At 50.8% G+C, this 21,980-nt stretch overlaps 1 protein-coding gene across 1 annotated transcript in view; it reads left to right on the top strand.

The window, feature by feature from the left end:
- Positions 1–422: 422 nt before the first annotated feature.
- Positions 423–21,980, top strand: part of HCN2 (hyperpolarization activated cyclic nucleotide gated potassium and sodium channel 2) — a 45,118-nt gene continuing 23,560 nt past the window's right edge. The window contains exon 1 of the mRNA XM_082206833.1: positions 423–870. Within this exon, the coding sequence (XP_082062959.1) occupies positions 500–870 (371 nt within the window). The 5' untranslated portion in view covers positions 423–499. The remainder of the gene's footprint in view (positions 871–21,980) is intronic.

The following is a 21,980-nucleotide window of genomic DNA, read 5'->3' as shown; positions in this document are numbered from 1 at the left end:
TCTCCTTCTCTCCCCTCCCCCTCTCTCTTGACCTTCCCCTCCCTCCCCTTCTCTCCCCTCCCCCCTCTGTTTGACCTTCCCTCCCCCTCTCTCTTGACCTCCCCCTCCCTTCCCTCCCCTCCCTCTCCATCCTTTGCCCTTGTCCCCCCCTCTCTCTTTGACCTTCCCCTTCCTCCCTCCCTCCCCCCTCCCCTGCCAGCCAGCCCCTCCCCGGTTCTCCTCGACGCTCCTCCCCCTCCCCTCCCCGTCTCTGCCTCTCCTCCCCGGTCTCCTCCGCCGTCGCCGCCGCCGCTGCAGCAGCAGCAGCCGCCGCCGAGGGGCTGGTGGTTCTGGCTTGCGCGGCGGCGAGTCCATCATGCGGACGGGCGGCGGCGGCGGCGGCGGCGCGGCCACTGCAGCATCCGCAGCATCCTCGGGGCGCGCCTCTCCGGCCGCGTCTCCCCCGGCGGCGTCTCCGGCCTCGAAGGGGGGGCGGCTGCTGTCCCTGCGCGGAGGCGGGATGGGCAGCCGCGCCGCCAAGGGGGGCTCCCCCAACGGGGAGTGCCGCCGAGGGGGCGGCGAGGAGGGGGGCGGCGGCGGCCCCGATCCGGCGCCCTCTTCCCAGCCCAAGGTCTCCTTCTCCTGCAGCGCCGACGGCTCCCCCAAGGCGGCCGAGGAAGGGGCGTCCTCGGGGGCGGCGGGCGCCCCGTCGGAGGGCGAGCCGGGCGGTGGCCAGGCCAGCTTCATGCAGCGCCAGTTCAGCGCCATGCTCCAGCCGGGCGTCAACAAGTTCTCGCTGCGGATGTTCGGCTCGCAGAAGGCCGTCGAGCGGGAGCAGGAGCGGGTCAAGTCCGCCGGAGCCTGGATCATCCACCCTTACAGCGATTTCAGGCGAGTGGGCCTTTTCCCCTTGACCCCTAGCCGGAGAGTGGACTCACCTGTGTGGGTGGGACTCACCTGTGTGGGTGGGACTCACCTGGGGTGACTCACCTGCGATGTGGGGAAACAGGGAAGGGGGAGTCATGCCATGGGGGTGCATGTCTGCAGTGATTTCAGGCGAGTGGGCCTTTTCCCCTTGACCCCTAGCCGGAGAGTGGACTCACCTGTGTGTGTGGGGGGGAGTGGACTCACCTGGGGTGACTCACCTGCGAGTTGGGGAAACAGGGAAGGGGGGGTCATGCCATGGGGGTGCATGTCTACAGTGATTTCAGGCGAGTGGGCCTTTTCCCCTTGACCCCTAGCCGGAGAGTGGACTCACCTGTGTGGGTGGGACTCACCTGTGTGGGTGGGAGTGGACTCACCTGGGGTGACTCACCTGCGAGTTGGGGAAACAGGGAAGGGGGGGTCATGCCATGGGGGTGCATGTCTACAGTGATTTCAGGCGAGTGGGCCTTTTCCCCTTGACCCCTAGCCGGAGAGTGGACTCACCTGTGTGGGTGGGACTCACCTGTGTGGGTGGGACTCACCTGGGGTGACTCACCTGCGATGTGGGGAAACAGGGAAGGGGGAGTCATGCCATGGGGGTGCATGTCTGCAGTGATTTCAGGCCAGTGGGCCTTTTCCCCTTGACCCCTGGCCCTCACCTGTGTGGGGAACTCACCTGGGCGGTGGGTACTACCTGCAGAGCGGCGGAGCACCTGAGGGGAGCTGTCCTTGCCAGGAGGGGTTAGAAACCGACAGGGATTTTAGGCAAGTGACTCACCTGCGAGTTGGAGAAACAGGGAAGGGGGGGTCATGCCATGGGGGTGCATGTCTACAGTGATTTCAGGCGAGTGGGCCTTTTCCCCTTGACCCCTAGCCGGAGAGTGGACTCACCTGTGTGTGTGTGGGGGAGTGGACTCACCTGGGGTGACTCACCTGCGATGTGGGGAAACAGGGAAGGGGGGTCATGCCATGGGGTGCATGTCTGCAGTGATTTCAGGCGAGTGGGTCTTTTCCCCTTGACCCCTAGCCGGAGAGTGGACTCACCTGTGTGGGTGGGACTCACCTGGGGTGACTCACCTGCGAGTTGGGGAAACAGGGAAGGGGGGGTCATGCCATGGGGTGCATGTCTGCAGTGATTTCAGGCGAGTGGGCCTTTTCCCCTTGACCCCTAGCTGGGGAGTGGACTCACCTGTGTGGGTGGGAGTGGACTCACCTGGGGTGACTCACCTGCGATTTGGAGAAACGGGGAAGGGGGGGTCATGCCATGGGGGTGCATGTCTGCAGTGATTTCAGGCGAGTGGGCCTTTTTCCCCTTGACCCCTAGCCGGAGAGTGGACTCACCTGTGTGGGTGGGAGTGGACTCACCTGGGGTGACTCACCTGCGAGTTGGGGAAACAGGGAAGGGGGGGTCATGCCATGGAGATACATACCTGCAGTGATTTCAGGCCATTGGGCCTTTTCCCCTTGACCCCTAGCCGGGGAGTGGACTCACCTGTGTGGGTGGGAGTGGACTCACCTGGGGTGACTCACCTGCGATTTGGAGAAACGGGGAAGGGGGGTCTGGGATAGCTTGCCATGGAGATACATACCTGCAGTGATTTCAGGCCAGGGGGCCTTTTCCCCTTGACCCATAGCCGGAGAGTGGACTCACCTGTGTGGGTGGGAGTGGACTCACCTGGGGTGACTCACCTGCGATTTGGGGAAACAGGGAAGGGGGGTCTGGGATAGCTTGCCATGGAGATACATACCTGCAGTGATTTCAGGCCAGGGGGCCTTTTCCCCTTGACCCATAGCCGGGGAGTGGACTCACCTGTGTGGGTGGGAAGTGGACTCACCTGGGGTGACTCACCTGCGATTTGGGGAAACAGGGAAGGGGGGTCTGGGTTAGATACATACCTGCAGTGATTTCAGCCCACTGGGCCTTTCCCCCTTGACCCCTGGCCCTCACCTGTGTGGGGAACTCACCTGGGGGGTGGGTACTACCTGCAGAGCTGCGGAGCACCTGAGGGGAACTGTCCTTGCCAGGAGGGGTTAGAAACCGACAGGGATTTTAGGCAAGTGACTCACCTGCGATTTGGCGGTCTGGCTTACCTTGCCTTGGGGTTAACTACCTGCAGTGATTTCAGGGAAGGTGGGGGAATCGGAGGTAACTCACTCCTGGGGTAACTTGCCCCTGGGGTGACTCACCTGTGATTTGGAGAAACGGGAACAGCGGTCTGGGTTACCTTGCCTTGGGGATAACTACCTGCAGCGATTTCAGGCAAGTGGGGTAGATTGGGGGTAACTCATTCCTGGGGTAACTCACCCCTGGGGTAACTCACCTGGGGGATGCTACCTTCAGCGATTTCGGGGAACAGGGGGTGGTGGTCTGGGGTAACTAGCCTTAGGGATAACTACCTGCAATGGTTTCAGGCAAGTGGGGGAGATCAGGGGTAACTCACCCTGGGGTAACTCCTCTCACGGGGGAACTACCTGCAGAGATTTGGGGGTAGTGGCGGAGTCGGGGGGGGAGACTCTGGGGGGAATCTCCTTGGGAGGGGGGTAAGCAACTGCAGCGAATTTCAGGCAATTTGGCTAACTCACCTTGGGGGTAACTACCTCGCGGTTTGGGGAAAGAGGCGGTTTTTGTAGTAACACATATTGGGGGGGTAGGGCATTAACTACATGACACTTTTATGGGGTATGGAGCAGAGGGAGACCTGGGGTATCTAAACTTGGGGGGAACATACTTAAAGGGGTAACTGCCACAGGGTAGTTACCTCTGGTTTGTACTGACAGGGAGCCTTAAGGCAATTTTAGGCAAGGTCAAGGATTCTCTGCCCCCCCCCTCCAGCAAGGGAGGAAAGAATTCAGGGGTCACTACTCCTATATGTACTTGAATATATCTGTCACACAGCAAATTCAGGCCTAGCAAGGGGTTTTCCCCACTCCTTGCCCCCCCAAATTGAGGGAGGAGCAACTGGGGTAACTAACCCAAGGTAACTACCTCAGTTAGGGACGGAGGGGGATATTCAGCGTGGCCGAGGCGTTGTGGAGAAATCTGGGCTGGATCCCACCGTGGAAAAGTCTCTCGGGGGTGGGAGAGAGGTAGAAATCCTTTTGGGGGGGGGTTAGTGACAGAGGATCACTTTTCCTGCTGGAAGGTCCTGTTGTGATTTGGGGAAAATCAAAAACCCATGGAAAACCTGGCAACCCCTGGGTAACTACCTCGGGTTTCGAGATGGTCCAGGGCTGAGTGCCGATCGAACGGCGCAAGGAGATTTCCGGCGAATCAAAATTTAGGCGGTTAAATTGGGTGGAGGATCTGGTGGGGGGCAGCGAAAAAGGAAGGGTGGTTATTTGAGGGCAACTACCTTGGTGGCAGTAATCTGGGGTAACTACCTCTGGAGGTGGGTTGAGCGGTGGAAAAGATGGAATTTTGACTCCCTAAGGGGTGGAGAATCACTGCCAGTCACCCTCATGGGTGATTTAAGGCAGGGAACGGGGGGGGGGCAGAGCTGGCCGGGTGAGGTTAACTACCCTGGAGGGGTAGTATCGAGGGGTAAGGCTCATAAGGATCGATGCCATAAGCCGGCCATGATGGGGATTTCTTCGGCCGTTTCATTTCTTATTACGGTTCCTCCAGGGATCTACTCTGGGGAGTCTTTAGGGTGGGGGCCTCAAAGGCAGTTCCCACCAGGGTAAGGGGGGGCTTTTTCTAGGGAGCAGAGAAAGGCCAATAAGGAGGCAACAGGGCAATGGAGACAGAATCGAACATTCACATCTCTCTTTAGTGATTTAAAGCTTCTGTTTTACTGAGGGGTGGGGTGGGGAGACAGAGTTGGCAGTTCAAGGCAGTGATTTTTTTTGGGGGGGGTGATCCAATGCGCGTTGACTTGAAAGCAACCCCCTCTCCCCTACCCTTGCGTAGGCGAGTCTGTTTGAGGATCGCTCCCCTCCAAAGTTAATAATCAGCCAGTATAATCTGGCCGCTGCTTGTGGTCTGTAAGGCAGGGGTGTGTGTGTGGGGGGGGAGAGTTTGGCTTGCTGGGTGCCATTGAACTACAACTCCCATCAGCGCCCAGCGATGATGGGAGTTGTAGTTCAGGAACATCTGGTGGGGGGGCAGAGGTTCCCAGGACCCTAGACTAGATGAGCTTTGGAGTTCCCTCCCAACTTGATGGTTCTAGATTCTTCAACCGTCTAGTGGTTTGAGGGGAGGGGGACGTTGTTTAGGGTTCAAGGGCAGTGCAAGGTGCCTTTCTATGGGGTGGGGTGGGGTGGTCTGGATCCTCACCGCCCAGTGACTTCGGATAACGTTGGAGGGTCGCTGTCGTTCCCCCCCTCCCCACTTCAAAGGTGGTGAGTGTGGAAATACTTGTGAGATGTTAAAGGTTGAAACCCCTTAACCTAATTGAGTTCAGCTCCACAGACCTTCTGTGCAGAACGTGGGATTTGCACTGAAAATGACTTTGCAAAAATCTTGATTTAACTCCGAGAAGCTCTGCTTGGGGGGGGCGGCGGCGTTGGCAGGTGTGGGGTCACCTGTTAAGCCTCTCTGTGGGATGTGGGCCTCTAGAGACGTAAGGTAGGGGTCCTCTGGGGTATGGAGCCGCCAATCACCTTTTCAGAGGCAGAAAACTCATCCTGGGGTAATCCTGGGGTAACAGAGCCCAGGAGCCGGGTCTGGTTACCCCCACCCCACCCCAAGGTAGCTGGTTCACTCCCATAAACCCTTAAAAGAGGAAAATCGACTTTTGCCCACCCACTTGGTGTCCGATTCCACCTCTGGGATTTGTGGAGGGTCAGTTTGAAGCGCTCCGGAGTTTGGGCAACTATTTAAAGGTAAAGGGACCGCTGACCATTAGGTCCAGTCGTGGCCGACTCTGGGGTTGCGGCGCTCATCTCGCTTTACTGGCCGAGGGAGCCGGCGTACAGCTTCCGGGTCATGTGGCCAGCATGACTAAGCCGCTTCTGGCGAACCAGAGCAGCGCACGGAAACACCGTTTACCTTCCCGCCGGAGCGGTACCTATTTATCTACTTGCACTGGTGTGCTTTCGAACTGCTAGATTGGCAGGAGCAAGGACCGAGCAACGGGAGCTCACCCCGTCATTGCGGGGATTCGAACCGCCGACCTTCTGATCGGCAAGCCCTAGACTCTGTGGTTTAATCCACAGCGCCACCCGCGTCCCTGGGCAACTATTTAGGGAGACCCAAAAATGGCAGGTTGGGGAGAGGGGAGGGGAAGCAGCTAGCCACAAGGTTTGGGGGGAGACGACGACTTGGTGGTCTTAACCGCACCTTCGACGCTGGAAGGGGACCCCAAAAAGTGTTGTTTGCCAGCAGAGATTTGCCGAGAGCACACCGGCTGAAATTAGGGGGCCGCTAATTTCGACCGGTCTGCTCTGAGCAGGGCCTGAGGTCGGAGACAGCTCCAGGAATCCGTCCCCGATTTAATTTATTTATTCTATATCCACAACAACCTTGTGAGGTAGACTAGGCCGAGAGAAACAGCGAGTGGCTCCCCCCTCAAGGTCACACACAGAGAGCTTCATGGCTGGGTGAAGGGGGGACGGATTCAAACCCCGGTTTCCCAAGTCATTTCCAGTTACCCCTATATATATTTTTTTATTTTGGGGGGTCTGTAAAGCAGCGATTTTGGGGTGCTGACCCAACCCAAACAATCAGCTTCAGATATCTGGTCCTTGTAAGTGTATGTGTGGCAGGAAAAGATCTCTCACCCCTTTCTGAATAGTTTTGAAGTTTTAGGACGTGGTGGGGGGCAATATCTAGGTTTTTGTGTGTCGGTTTTGCTTGCGATCTCCCCCCTTTTCACAGCAGCTCCAAGTGGAGGAATGCTCCTGTATCAATAACCTGTGCGTGTTAATCCCTGCCAGATAGGTGGCTTATTATTAGTGTTATTATTATTATTTATTATCGTTATTTTGTTGGGTTGGGGGGGGCAAGATATGTTAGGGGAAGGAAAAAGCGGCTTTCCTGAGCTCCTTCTGTTGTTATGGGAAGTTGGGGTGCCCACCGGGCAATGACTTTGGGGGCAGACACCCCCCCTGGGCGCCCTCGTGGGGAGGGGGCGCCTTCCCAAATGTGCCCCCCCTCCCAAGGACCGGCTGGCTGGGGATGAGGATGAAGGGAGACCTTTGAAATCAATCTCTGCATCCCATAACCGGCAAGTAGAGTAGAGTATGGAGAAATTGGGGGGGGGGGCTGTTTGAGGAAGGAGCTGGATTGACACTTTAGTAACACCAAAGGAAGGAAATGACTCGGTGTGTGAATTATTTTTTTTTTTGGGGGGGACGCTTTATCGGGTCTGGGAGGGGGGCCACCCACCGCGAGTCGAATTAGCCAGCAGGGGGAAAAAAATGTGCATTTCATTTTTTGTGTTTTTAAAGGCTTGAACTAGGAGAAAAGGTTATCTCTCTCTCCTCCCCCCCACCCCATCTCCCCGGGACCTATGCGTCTTCCTTCTCCCACCCCCCCCTTGGTTTTTGGTACCCTTCTGCGCCCCCACCCCTCCCCCAAATTTGGAGAGACCGGGATGCTTGAAAGGGCACCTTGAGACGTTCAGAGAGAAGATGCTGTCTGAGATCATGTATTTGGGGGTGGCAGAAACGAGCTGCTGTTCCTCCCCCCCCCTTCCTGTATCTGCACCACTATAGATATGTGTCTGATAACTAATCTCCCCCCCCCCGCAATTTTTCTAGATCTCTGGCAATCCCCACAATTTGGGAAACGCAACAGCCCCTTTATAGAATAAGCAGTTGCCCGGGGGACTGGGGGGGGGAGAGAATCCATTTTGAACAAGGATGTTCACTGCCCCCACCCCCCGTATTTTTTTTCTGTGCGTGCTTCCCGTCCTTGAGGTTTTATGTTGTTGTGGGGGGGGGGCAGGCGCAGGATCATAATATAACTCATCCTTTTGCAAAAAAAAAACCACGGTCAGGCGACGGATAGATTTGGGTGGTTGTGTTGTGTGTGTGTGTGTGTGTGTGGTTTTTTTTGGGAGGGGGGTTGCATCTAGAGGCATTGCAGGAATGCTGATATTCCCCCTCTCATCTCAAAACCGCCCCCCCTCCCGCATTGCATGCTCTTAAACCGCTAATCCCTGCCAAACTACATGTGTCCTTTTTTTTTTTTTGGACAGGATTGCAAAAAGATTTATGACGCCGATTTCCTCCTCATTTGTGTGCAAAATGCCTGGGCGCTGAACTCTCAATTTGCCGGCTTTTTCTGCGGTGTGTCGCCCCCCCCCTGCTCCCAGCCCCCTCCCTCCCTCCTTCCTTTCTCAGGTGTGTTTATAAACTGGATCTAGCGTGCCTTGAATTTTGGGAGGGAGACGGTGGAGCGTCACTGCTGCGTTTTGCAGCCGATGGTGATGCTGTCCTCCTCTGCTGAATGCTCAGGAATGTATCTGGAAATTTAGCTTGGGAGGGGGCTTTTCCGAGACTCGGGGCAGCACCGTGCAGTGCTTAGAGCAGGTTTCGGCTGGAGATTTTGGACTGGACTGAGGCTAGAGGCTGTGCTATAGACAAGGGGGAGAGAGAGAGAGAGAGAGGCAGGGCCACACTCCTTCTCAATCGCATGACTCGCTAGGCGACTTTGGCCTGGCCTACTTTGCAGAGCTGTTGTGAGGATAAAAAATACCCTGGTTCCCATGGCATTGTTTTCTTTCAAGGTAGGGAGGGAACCGTTAGTGATTCTTTTGAAAGGTCCCCATTGCTGCATCTGATTCCTGGAACCAGAGGCTCGTTCTCGAAAAACTGGGTGCAGAGGCACTCTGTGCATGCACAAGGAACTTAGTGGCCAAAGTTTAGTTCGATTTCATAATCATAATAATAATTTATTATTTATACCCCGCCTATCTGGTTGGGTTTCCCCAGCCACTCTCGGCGGCTTCCAACAAAACACTAAGATACAATAACCTATTAAACATTAAAAGCTTCCCTAAACAGGGCTGCCTTCAGATGTCTTCTAAAAGTCTGGTAGTTGTTGTTCTCTTTGACATCTGGTGGGAGGGCGTTCCACAGGGCGGGCGCCACCACCGAGAAGGCCCTCTGCCTGGTTCCCTGTAACTTGGCTTCTCGCAGCGAGGGAACCGTTTGAAATTGGAGCTCAATGGAGGTGACCGGTCTCCCACCACCCAGACCTCACCCTGTTTATCTTCCAAAAAGTGGGGGCACCCCCCTGAAAAAGACCATGCCTCTGGGAGCACATTTATACCAGCAAGAGATTGTTGGTGCTGACCTTTAAAGCCCTCAACGGCCTCGGTCCAGTATCCCTGAAGGAGCATCTCCACCCCCATCGTTCTGCCCGGACACTGAGGTCCAGCACTGAGGGCCTTCTGGCGGTTCCCTCCCTGCGAAAAGTGAGGTTGCAGGGAACCAGGCATAAATAATAACAACAACAACTTCTTCTTCTTCTTCTTCTTCTTCTTCTTCTTCTTCTTCTTCTTCTTCTTCTTCTTGAAACAGCGTGGCAGGTGCTATATTGATGTGTGTGTGTGTTACTTTATTAATCTTCCCCCAGCGCTCTGTTTTGGCAGGTGTTCTTGCAAACCACAGCTGGACATTTCATGAGAAACATTTCCTTTTTTTGTTTGTTAGATCATTAATTTTCATTAATTTTCCAATAAAAGACATCCAATTAACATATCAAATCATAATCATGATACCATTTCCAAGAGCTCCTGCCGTTCTCCCTTGGGGGTGGTGATTCTCCCAGTTTTGTAGCCCTACAGTGGTACCTCGGGTTAAGAACTTAATTCGTTCCGGAGGTCCGTTCTTAACCTGAAACTGTTCTTAACCTGAAGCACCACTTTAGCTAATGGGGCCTACCGCTGCCGCCGCACGATTTCTGTTCTCATCCTGAAGCAAAGTTCTTAACCCGAAGTACTATTTCTGGGTTAGCAGAGTCTGTAACCTGAAGCGTATGTAACCTGAAGCGTATGTAACCTGAGGTACCACTGTACTTTACAGGACTGTTGTGAGACTCTTCAAAATCGTCTCTGGGAAAGTTCTGTACGGTTGCAAAGGATTACGATTATTACCCTGCAGACATGAAGCATTGATATCTGTCTCCCTGCCCAACGCTTTTTAAAATCTGATCAACGTAATAGTATCTGCTCTTAAGATGGCTTAATTTTTTTATTTTTTTGAAACACATCTGTCTCTCTGCAAAGTGAAATGGACCAATGGGCTGGCATCTTTCTTGCGCCGTCATTATTCACAGTTCAACGGCAGGGAGGAGGGAAGCGAATGCCAGCCTCCGGCATCCGATAAAACGTTAAATATTATTTAAAAATACTGTCTGATTAGGAAGCAGCTTGGATAAGCGGTTGTAGCTTCTTAGAAGCCGCAAATCCAATTGAAAGCGGTGGGTGTTTTGTGTCTTATGCAGATTGCTGCGTCGATTTTAAGGGAAGACCTAAACAGGAAAGTCTGGGGTGTGCATTTGATTTAAAACGGTGGCAATATAGGTGAAGATGGACGTAATTTCTTCAGAGCCTTAGAAACTCTAAAGCAGAAGGCAAAGGAATACGCCCCCTTAGAACTTTCTGATGTGACCCTTCAGTCTCTCCCCCCATGCCAAATCCTCTTCTGAGCCGCACCTCTCACCAGTCCTTATTTGCAGCCCTCCCTGTGAGCAAAAGTCACAGGGTTTTTCAATCAATCAATCAATCAATCAATCAATGTTTATTATGGCAAACAGCCAGCATACTCAAGTCAGAATTTCTGCATTTTTGGACTTTTTTAGTTTAGAGAAAAGGGGATTAAACGGGAGGCATGCGCTGTGGGTTAAACCACAGAGCCTAGGGCTTGCCGATCAGAAGGTCGGCGGTTCGAATCCCCGCGACGGGGTGAGCTCCCGTTGCTCGGTCCCTGCTCCTGCCAACCTAGCAGTTCGAAAGCACGTCAAAGTGCAAGTAGATCAATAGGTACCGCTCTGGCGGGAAGGTAAACGGCGTTTCCGTGCACTGCTCTGGTTCGCCAGAAGTGGCTTAGTCCTGCTGGCCACATGACCCAGAAGCTGTACGCCGGCTCCCTCGGCCAGTAAAGCGAGATGAGCGCCGCAACACCAGAGTCGTCTGCAACTGGACCTAATGGTCAGGGGTCCCTTTACCTTTACCTATGACAGATGTTTATAAAAATGATCCATGGCCCACAGAAATGATCCATGACACTAAAACTCAGGGACCTCCAACGAAGCTGAATGTTGTGAGACCCAGGGCGAATAAAAGTAAGCACTTATTCACTATGCGAACTATGGAACTCACTGCTGCAGGGGGCGACTTTGAAAAAGGATTAGGCAATTTCATAAGGTTATTGATGGTTATATTCTGCCTCCGCAAGTTGGTTGGGGGGTTTCTCTTTGGGGTCGCTGGTTGGCTGCTGTGGGAGCAGGCTGCTGGGTGGTCCCGATCCGGTTAGGCGGTCTTTATTATAAGAAAGAAAATTCCTGTTATTTGATTGTCAAGTATAGTTCAGGATTTTCCAGGCTTGTCTTGAAAACGACGTTTCTATTGCTTATGTATAATAAAGGAGTGCTAAATCATATAAAAATTGTATGGAGGTTCTGGTCCTCTCCAAAATCTCAAATTATATGTAATTTTCTCTGTTTTAGCTATATTAGGCAAGCATCCAGATTTTGAGCTGTTTCCCCATTTGTTGCAATTGCTTCTTTCGCTGCCAAGATAATATAGAAGGCCAAATCTTTTGAATTGTACGATCGTAAGTCGTACCTTGGAAGTCGAACAGAATCCATTTGCTAGAGCTCTGAAAAATCCATAATCTTCATCTGCCATTCTTCTATCGTTGGTAATTCTTGGAATTTCCACTTTTTAGCTACCAAATTACGAGCCGCAGCTTAATTAAACTGTGGCTTCATATTGTTTCTCAACTCAATTTCTCTCCGTCGTCAATCGAATGCTAGCATAGATAGCGAACCTTTACTATATTTTTGAACATAAATCTTATATTTATCCCATTTCCCCATAAATTTTTGTTTTGAATTGCCTCTCAGCCTATTTGTCAACTGCACTGCTTGAGTTTCCTGGCAGACTCTTGTTGTTGTTTAGTCGTTTAGTCGTGTCCGCCTCTTCGTGACCCCCTGGACCAGAGCACACCAGGCACTCCTGTCTTCCACTGCCTCCCACAGTTTGGTCAAACTCATGCTGGTCGCTTCGAGAACACTGTCCCACCATCTCGTCCTCTGTCGTCCCCTTCTCCTTGTGCCCTCCATCTTTCCCAACACCAGGGTCTTTTCCAGGGAGTCTTCTCTTCTCCTGAGGTGGCCAAAGTATTGGAGCCTCAGCTTCAGGATCTGTCCTTCCAGTGAGCACTCAGGGCTGATTTCCTTCAGAATGGAGAGGTTTGATCTTCTTGCAGTCCATGGGACTCTCAAGAGTCTCCTCCAGCACCAGAATTCAAAAGCATCCATTCTTCGGCCATCAGCCTTCTTTATGGTCCAGCTCTCACTTCCATACATCACTACTGGGAAAACCAGAGCTTTAACTATACGCACCTTTGTTGGCAAGGTGATGTCTCTGTTTTTTAAGATGCTGTCTAGGTTTGTCATTGCTTTTCTGCTTTTCTGACTCTAGTCTCCCTCAAAGCCACTGGGATGGAGGAGGCAGTGAGTCAGGCAGGAACTCTGAAGATGATGAAGCAGCGCTTTGTTAGTTGCATGCAAAGCTTTCTGGAGAAAATGCGTGCAGGGGAGAAAGTGCAGGGAAACACCTGTGCAGCGCTGCGCCAACATCTTCCACAGGCACTCTCAGTCCTTGTTGCTCCAGTGCTGAAGCAACAGCTCTATTATAGCTCCAAACTCTGTCTCGTGTGCAGGCTGAGACCTTGCCTGTCTGCGGACTGTCTGGCCAGAGTGGTGCATGCTCTGGTTATCTCCCGCTTGGACTACTGCCATGCGCTCTACGTGGGGCTGCCTTTGAAGGTGACTCGGAAACTGCAACTAATCCAGAATGCGGCAGCTAGACTGGTGACTGGGAGCGGCCGCCGAGACCACATAACACCAGTCCTGAAAGACCTACGTTGGCTCCCAGGACGTTTCCGAGCACAATTCAAAGTGTTGGGGCTGAACTTTCAAGCCTTAAATGGACAGGGGGCGGGCAGGTGTGGAAGACTCCCTGGTCCTGAATGGGGTCACTGTGCCCCTGAAGGACCAAGTGTGCAGCCTCGGGGTCATTTTGGACTCCCAGATGTCCATGGAGGTGCAGGCCAATTCTGGGTCTAGGGCAGCTGCCTACCAGCTCCATCTGGTATGCAGGATGAGACCCTCCCTGCCCGCAGACTGTCTTGCCAGAGTGGTGCATGCTCTGGTTATCTCCCGCTTGGAGTACTGCAATGTGCTCTACGTGGGGCTACCTTTGAAGGTGACTCGGAAACTACAGTTAATCCAGAATGCGGCAGCTAGACTGGGGACTGGGAGCAGCCGCCGGGACCTGATAACGCTGGTCTTGAAAGACCTACATTGGCTCCCAGTATGTTTCCAAGCCCAATTCAAAGTCTTGGTGTTGACCTTTCAAGCCCTAAATGGCCTTGGCCCAGTATCCCTGAAGGAGCGTCTCCATCCCCATTGTTCAGCCCAGACACTGAGGTCCAGCTCCGAGGGCCTTCTGGCGGTTCCCTCATTGCGAGAAGCAAAGCTACAGGGAACCAGGCAGAGGGCCTTCTCGGTGGTGGCGCCCTCCCTGTGGAACGCCCTCCCATCAGATGTCAAAGAGATAAACAACTACCTGACATTCAGAAGACATCTTAAGGCAGCCCTGTTCAGGGAAGTTTTTAATATGTAACGCCGTACTGTTTTTAACACTTTTTTGGGAGCCGTCCAGAGTGGCTGGGGAAACTTAGCCAGATGGGCGGTGAATAAAATTATTATTATTAATCATTTCACGCTGCAGCCGTAGCTTCTATCCACCACCCAACCCCCGTGCAATATGAGCCGCTTCCCTGTTGTTGAAACGTTAGGAGGATTTATCGATTTTATGTTTTTTATGAATTTTGCATGGTTTATTAGTTGAGGCCGTGTTGCAGTTGTCCTGCCGCCGTTCTTCCTTAGGCGTTGAGCTGAGATACTCCTGGAGCATCTCTCTGAGTAGCCGGGGATTCGCTTAAAGGAAAGTGCACCATTAATTCAGACTTGCGAAAGTTAATGGGCATCTTTGGGTCCATTAATTTCAATGGGTAGAGCTCAGTTGGGCCCAACCCTGCCACTGGGTACTTTGTCATGCTGCATTAGCTTATGGGAACATAAGAGAACACATTGTCAGTGGTTGTCCACTCTGAGAAGCTTGCAGGAAAAGCATCTCTTCCCTACTTTCCTATTCCGAGATATGCCTTCTCCCCGCAGAAAAGGTACAATATAACTATTGTGGCACGTAGCCATGGTGTCTTGAGAAAGCTGGCAGTAAATTGCACGATGTAAATGGAGTTCCCGTATTTTTCGCTCTATAGGATGCACTTTCCCCCCTCCAGAAATTAAGGGGAAATGTGTGTGTGTCCTATGGAGCGAATGCAGGCTCCTTGGCTTCAGCGATAGCAACGCGAAGCCTTCGAAGCGCAGAGGGAGCGCACCGACCCCTCTTGCTCTCCAGGCTTCAGGGATAGCCGCCTGAAGCCTTTGGAGTGCAGCGGGAACTCAAAGGCTTCGGGTTCCTTTTGCTGAAGCCGGGAGAGCAAGACTCTCCCGGCTTCAGAAGAGAGGGAGAGCTGTGCAGCGCCTCTTCAATAAAGCGAGATGAGCGCCGCAACCCCAGAGCCGGTCACGACTGGACCTAATGGTCAGGGGTCCCTTTACCTTTACCTTTTAATCGATGAAAGTAACAGCAAACCACAATGCATAAAATGCCACAAAACATACAAAACCACGTAAAAGGGTCAAGTTGCGAAACGAAGAAGCAGAACTTATAAAACTATTTTTTATAAATATATATCCCCGAACTGTTTTCCCTGCTGCTGCTGCTGTTCTCAAAGTCAGAGGTGGAAATGCCATTGCCTCGTGAAAAACAGAAAATCTCTCTCTTCCCCTGTTGTGATTACTTGCTTTCTGGAGTTTTGTTAAAAAGCCTGCACCTTTTTTGAACGGGGAATAATCGCTTGCCCTCTTATCTAACGGTCGGGTTTTCGACAGCAACAAAAAAATGTGGCGCGAGAGCATCTTGCCTCCTCCGCTCTTAATAGCGCCGCGATAACCTGATAAGGAGGTTCCTAGCATTATCCTTGTCAGAAACCGATAGGGGATTAAGTTTTGAAGCAGCCAGGGATATGACGGATGGGTACAGGAGGGGAAAAATCATTCACCCTAGTGAAGAAATTATATTAAGATCAGGCCGGATTTCGGTTGGATGAGGCCCTCAGCTACTGAAGGTAACGGGGCCCTTTATATGTCCAGCTGTCCTTTGCCAACAACAAATTGTCACTTTTTTGTGTTGAATATGTGCTATATGGTAATTGATGGACCTGATAGGTATCCCAAGTCATTTGCACATCACAAAATGTGAATTTTATCAAAGCCATTGTTGAACTGAAATACAGTGGTACCTCAGGTTAAGTACTTAATTCGTTCTGCAGGTCTGTTCTTAACCTGAAACCGTTCTTAACCTGAAGCACCACTTTAGCTAATGGGGGCTCCTGCTGCTGTCGCGCTGCCGGAGCCCGATTTATGTTCTCATCCTGAGGCAAAGTTCTTAACCTGAAGCACTATTTCTGGGTTAGCGGAGTCTGTAACCTGAAGCGTATGTAACCCGAGGTACCACTGTACCCTGACTGCCATGGAGTTTAACTTCCTGAGAACCTTGGTTTAATTTTCTTTATTATTAAATCTTGTTTCTAGTCCTCATTATTGCAGCAGTGATCGCTCACATCTTGAACACCAGCGTTAGAGGGGGGTGGACTTTTCACTTTTGTTCAGGAAGTGTAAACCTACAGTCTGTTGCCATGTAAGAAGGATGACTTTATGTCCCTTTTACAGAGAGATAAACTGAGAGAGAGTAATTGTGGGAGCCCAGATATAATGGGTTCCTGCTGGAAAGACTGAAACTGGGGTTTTCAGATCCCAAGTGAAACATCCAGGGGTTTAAAAACTTCCGTCCCTGGACTTGGGTAGGCAGGCTGCGGTGATGGTAAGGAACTCTGCGTGTGCTCAGAGGCGGATTTGCATGTTGCTGAGTTACAGCAGGGAAAACACCTTCCATCCAGTCTGGGTTTGTTTGTTGGTTTTGTTTTAGGACTAGAGTTTTTAATTCCAATCTAAAGCACTTAAATGTTGCTAAGGGCTGTGCAGTAATAGCCTCTGGTTTTTTTTATATCAGGCTAACATAAAGGACAATAAAATGAGGGGAAGTGCATTGTATGCTGTCCATTCATGATGGCTGCGATTTGAAATACACTTGTTGTTGTTGTTTAGTCGTGTCCGCCTCTTCGTGACCCCCCGGACCACAGCACGCCAGGCCCTCCTGTCTTCCACTGCCTCCTGCAGTTTGGTCAAGCTCATGCTGGTAGCTTCGAGAGCACTGTCCCACCATCTCGTCCTCTGTCATCCCCTTCTCCTTGTGCCCTCCATATTTCCCAGCATCAGGGTCTTTTCCAGGGAGTCTTCTCTTCTCATGAGGTGGCCAAAGAACTGGAGCCTCAGTTTCAGGATCTGTCCTTCCAGTGAGCACTCAGGGCTGACTTCCTTCAGAATGGAGAGGTTTGATCTCCTTGCAGTCCATGGGACTCTCAAGAGTCTCCTCCAGCACCAGAATTCAAAAGCATCAATACGCTTACAAGTGTCTATGTCCCGTTGAGTTTAGTGGGACTTGACATCTGAGTTAACGGGATTGCGCTATGCTTGCAATCGATCGCCAAATGGTGAAAAGCACCCTGGATTTTTTTGTGGGGGCATGGACTGTCCCTTTCCCCCTCCAAAAAAAAAATGGTGGAAAACAAGGGAGCTAGTTTGGGACATTGCAAGGGAGCAGTTATCAGCCATCAGAAATCCTTATTCTCAGGCTGCTCTCCGTGGTGCTGAAAATGAACTTCAGCTACAGTGGTGCCTCGCAAGACTAGCGGTTTTTTCGTCTTGCGAAGCAAGCCCATTGACGGATTAGCGGATTAGCGCTATTAGCGGCTTTTAGAGGTTTATCTGCTGATCGGATCAGCTGATAAGCGGCTTAGCGGCTTAGAAAAGGGGGGGGGAGGAAAAAAAGCCCGCAGGAACTCGCAAGACATTGTTGTCTTGTGAAGCAAGCCCATAGGAGATTCGTTTTGCGAAGCACCTCCAAAACGGAAAACTCTTTCGTCTAGCGAGTTTTCCATCTTGCGAGGCATTCGTCTTGCGGGGCACCACTGTACTTGGTTCGCAAACTCCTTGGTACTCAAAACAACTTGGAACCCAAACACTGCAAACCCAGAAGGAAGTGTTCCGCTTTGCAAACTTTTTTCGGAAGCCGAACATGCTCCATTTTGAGTGCCACGCTTCCGTTTTGAGTGTTACTCTGAGGTCTGTATGTTTTCGCTATTTATTTTGCGTTTTTGCTGCTCATTTTTGTTTTGTTTTTGTGACTGTGTGGGAACTCAGTCCAGCTACTGATTGATTGATTGATTGATTGATTGATTGTGTGACTACAGTTCCTTGTTTATTGCTTTCATTTTATGGACCAATGGTCTCGTTAGATAGCAAAACTCATGTTACATTGCTGTTTTAGGGGTTGTTTTTAAAAGTCTGGAACGGATTGATCCGTTCCGCATTGCTTTCTATGGGAAAGCACACCTTGGTTTTGGACCGCTTTGGTTTTGGAACGGACTTCCAGAATGGATTAAGTTTGAGAACCAAGGGACCACTGTACATATATTTTTATTCGGTATCAGACTCCTATTTATTCGTTATTTCGTTTACAAGGCTGCCCACTGAGCCCCAGGGCTGAGTGGGAGGATTCGAATCCGGCGCTGCACAGCCCTAGTCCAACCGGTATATAGGGGAAGAAGACCCCTCTTTAGCGGAGATGTTACCATTTCCTGAGCATTTTGCACCAGCCCCTCCCACCTTTTTCCCTTGTGTGATTTGCAAATGAATGGAGTGTTCTTTCTCTGTCTCACACACCCCATTTGGGCTGTCTCTCCATTTGAACAGATTACAAAAGACTTTGGAGAGAGAAGTGTTCAGCTCTGAATCATTTATAAAGTGTGGAGCATTAAGAGCATTTCAGGACCACTTTCAGGATCATACCACGGTAACTCCAAAGCAGAGACCTTGGACGTAAATCGGCACGGCGGGGAAAATTTTACTCACGACCCTGGACCCTGCGATACTTTTAAATGGATATCAATGTTGTTGGACCACAGATCCCATCATCCCTGAGTCCATTTGTCGGAGTCTGATGAGAACTGATGTCAAACAACTTTTGGAGGGCAGTGTGATAAGCTAAAAACATAGGTAAAGGGTAAAGGGACGCCTGACCATTAGGTCCAGTCGTGACCGACTCCGGGGTTGCAGCGCTCATCTTGCTTTATTGGCCGAGGGAGCCAGCATACAGCTTCCGGGTCATGTGGCCTGCAGGACTAAGCCACTTCTGGCGAACCAGAGCAGCACACGAAAATGCCGTTTACATTCCCGCCAGAGCGGTACATATTTATCTACTTGCAATTTGACGTGCTTTCGAACTGCTAGGTGGGCAGGAGCAGGGACCGAGCAACGGGAGCTCACCCCGTCATGGGGATTTGAACCACCCACCTTCTGATCAGCAAGTCCTAGGCTCTGTGGTTTAACCCACAGCGCCGCCCGTGTCCCTTCCAACACACATATAAAAACGCAATAAAATATTTTTTAAAAAGGTAAAATAAAGGGTTGCCTTTGGATGGCTCACATCTCTGTCTTTTTAACAAAAAAAGTTATCTTGAACATCTTCTTCAGTTCATTATAAATCATATCCCAATAATTTCTGATTACTTTACAACTCCGCCACATAAGGTAAAACAGGAATATTCTTGTTCTTATTCCTTCCCATTCTTAAATATCAGCTGCTATAGCTCTCTCGCACATCCCTTCCCCTGTCTCAAAGCACACAGGTCATCAATTTCCCTTCCAGGAAGCTTTCACCACTATTGCTATTTTTAAGTTGTTAAGCCTCATTTACTAAGCGGCATTCTCAGTTTTTCTTTTTACACTGTCTGCAGTTATCACCGTGTGGGATATGGAATTGTTTTAACGATGTGGGTGACAGGACGATAGCCGTACGTGGTATTCACCTTAGATGCACTGCAAAAAGTCCCTGGTCAAAATGTCAGCTGCGCTGTGAAATTACCAGGAGGCTTCCAAGGGTTGCCCCAGAAGCAGTGCGCTGGGGTAGCCCAGCTTCAATTATTTGCACAGGTTTTCTGCGATCCATAAAACTAAGCCTCGTACCACTGACATTTTTCTTCTTACAACATCGCTCTCATCCCTCTGTTTTGTGGTGCTGTGCACCACTCGGAACCCTTTGAAAACATTAGCATCTTTAGAAAATACTTTTAAATGGATATCAATGTTGTTGGACCACAAATCCCATCATCCCAGAGTTGATTTGGCGGAGTCTGATGAGAACTGATGTCAAATAATTTCTGGAGGGCAGTGTGATAAGCTAAAAACATAGGTAAAGGTAAAGGGACCCCTGACCATTAGGTCCAGTCGTGACCGACTCTGGGGTTGCGGCGCTCATCTCGCTTTACTGGCCGAGGGAGCCGGTGTACAGCATGACTAAGCCACTTCTGGCGAACCAGAGCAGCGCACGGAAATGCCGTTTACCTTCCTGCCGGAGCAGTACCTATTTATCTACTTGCACTTTGACGTGCTTTCGAACTGCTAGGTTGGCAGGAGCAGGGACCGAGCAACGGGAGCTCACCCCTGTTGTGGGGATTTGAACCGCCGACCTTCTGATTGGCAAGCCCTAGGCTCTGTGGTTTAACCCACAGCGCCACATGGGAAAAATCCGGCAGTTCTCCTTCAAGGAATGATAAGATGCTTTTAATGGGCTCCCCCCACCAGCCTCTCAAACCAGCCTGCTGCTGAAACTCTCCGCTGGCAAATCTCTCTCTCCCTCTCTCTGTGCATGTTCCTGTCCTATCCTCCATCCATCTCCAGCCCTCCTTTTTCTCTGCCCCCCCCTCCAATCTCTGCAGCTCTGCATCCAAATAGCCACAAGGAAATTTTGCAGCAGATGAGAATCAGGGTCAGTTTACAAACTGGGGAGGTGGGGGAGAGGGAGGAAAGCTGGCCGGCCGGCCGGCCGGCTGCAGCCAGCTAGCCAAGGACAAAACATAGCCCTTACGGGTCACCCCCTGAAAGATGCCGCCTGCTATTTTTTGCCTCGCGCTGGTGCAATGGGACGCTGTCTTAAATAACAAAACGTCCCTGTGGATTGGCCAGCCTGTCTTTTGTTGAGAGAGAGAGAGAGAGAGGTACCGATGTCTGCGGGCATAAGAAATTAAAATAGGGGTGTTTGGAGAGCTGAGAGAGTCCAGAATCTCCATGGATGTCTGGTTCTGGGCGTAACCTCTCAGTGCTGGCGCTGCCTTGGTTTTCCCCATCTGTTAAATGGGTTTTCAAGCCTGTGGCCAGAAATCTGCTTGTAGTTAATGCAGGAAGCAGGGCTGGGACGTTTCTTAAAAATTCCATTTATCCTTTGCCCCTGAATTTGGGGGGCAAGTCTGGGGTCTCCAGTGCTCAACTTTGGGGCTGTTTGGATTTGTTGTAGGACCATGTTAGGTTCTTGTTTTTGGTTTTTTGTTTTTTTTAATGCTTTGGTCTTCTGTTGTCAATTGCTTTTGCTTACGAATCAATGAATGAATAGAGGAAATCAATTCTCATAGTTTCCTAACAACTCACAGCACCCTGAAAAAACTACAACTCCCATGACTTTTCCCCACCAGGGAAACTGCTGCTGTTAATCTTCGGCTTTTTCTAGCCTTGAAACTTTCCCATTCCAGCTGGTTATTGGGAGAAATCTTAACACCTAAGAACCAGGGTCTTGAGTTTGCTTTTTTCCTCTTCCCTCCTCCCTCCTCTTTCCTTCTGTGTCGTGTGTTTTAGGCCCTTGCGTTACTCTGTGATGCTTAAAAAACAAAATACAGAAATGCCCTTCAGTTTGCTTCATAACACGGCTGGCCAGCTCGCCTCTGTTCTGTCTCTCTCTCTTGTGATTTTTTTGGTTCTGGCTTTGCTGCAGTCGCTAGGGAGAGTTGAAGGGTACCTAGGAGCCAGCAGAACATCCCTGAAGTCAAAATTGCGCGGCTGTGACATCACGGGCAGTTGCCGTGGCAACCCTCGGCTCCCAAACGCTGTCATTGGATTAAGGTCAGGAGTCAAACATGGCTCCCTCTCTCCTTTCCCCCCCCAGTTTACTGTCTCCAAGTTGATGGGTCGGCAAACCCTGGAGAGAACTGTCTCCCCAATCGCTGTTTCTTAAGATTCTGCCCCGGCTTTCAAAAATAACTTGGGTTGCATCCAACTGACGCTCTGTCTGCACTGTGCATTTAAAGCAGTATTGCACCATTTTAAGCGATCGTGGTTTTCCCTACTCCCCCAAATCTTGGAAACTGTAGTTTGACGTGGGCGCTGTTCAGAGAACCCCTAATTCCCCTCCTTAGAGCTACGATTCTCTCATATATATTAATTTTTATTAGTTTTTTAACCTATCATTTTCAACAGTAATTAAACATACTTTTACATCTTATTCCATTTTTTTTAATTCCATCAGTCCTGTCTGAAATTTTTCCAATCTAGTATGCATTTCTTATTTTCCCTATTGCATTTCAAACTCATAACCAATCTATCTTTTTCTACTTTGCAACACTTCGTCTATTTCTCCTTCCAAAATTTCTTGTAGTCCTACTAGCGTAATTTGTTGATTGCAGTTGCTCTTCAAATACAGTGGTACCTCGGGTTAAGTACTTAATTCGTTCCGGAGGTCTGTTCTTAACCTGAAACTGTTCTTAACCTGAAGCACCACTTTAGCTAATGGGGCCTCCTGCTGCCGCTGCGCTGCCGGAGCACGATTTCTGTTCTCATCCTGAAGCAAAGTTCTCAACCTGAAGCACTATTTCTGGGTTAG

This window comes from Podarcis vaucheri (assembly GCF_965113315.1).
Source record: "Podarcis vaucheri genome assembly, chromosome: 18".
NCBI lineage: Eukaryota > Metazoa > Chordata > Lepidosauria > Squamata > Lacertidae > Podarcis > Podarcis vaucheri.
This window is presented reverse-complemented; position numbering and strand designations above follow the sequence as displayed.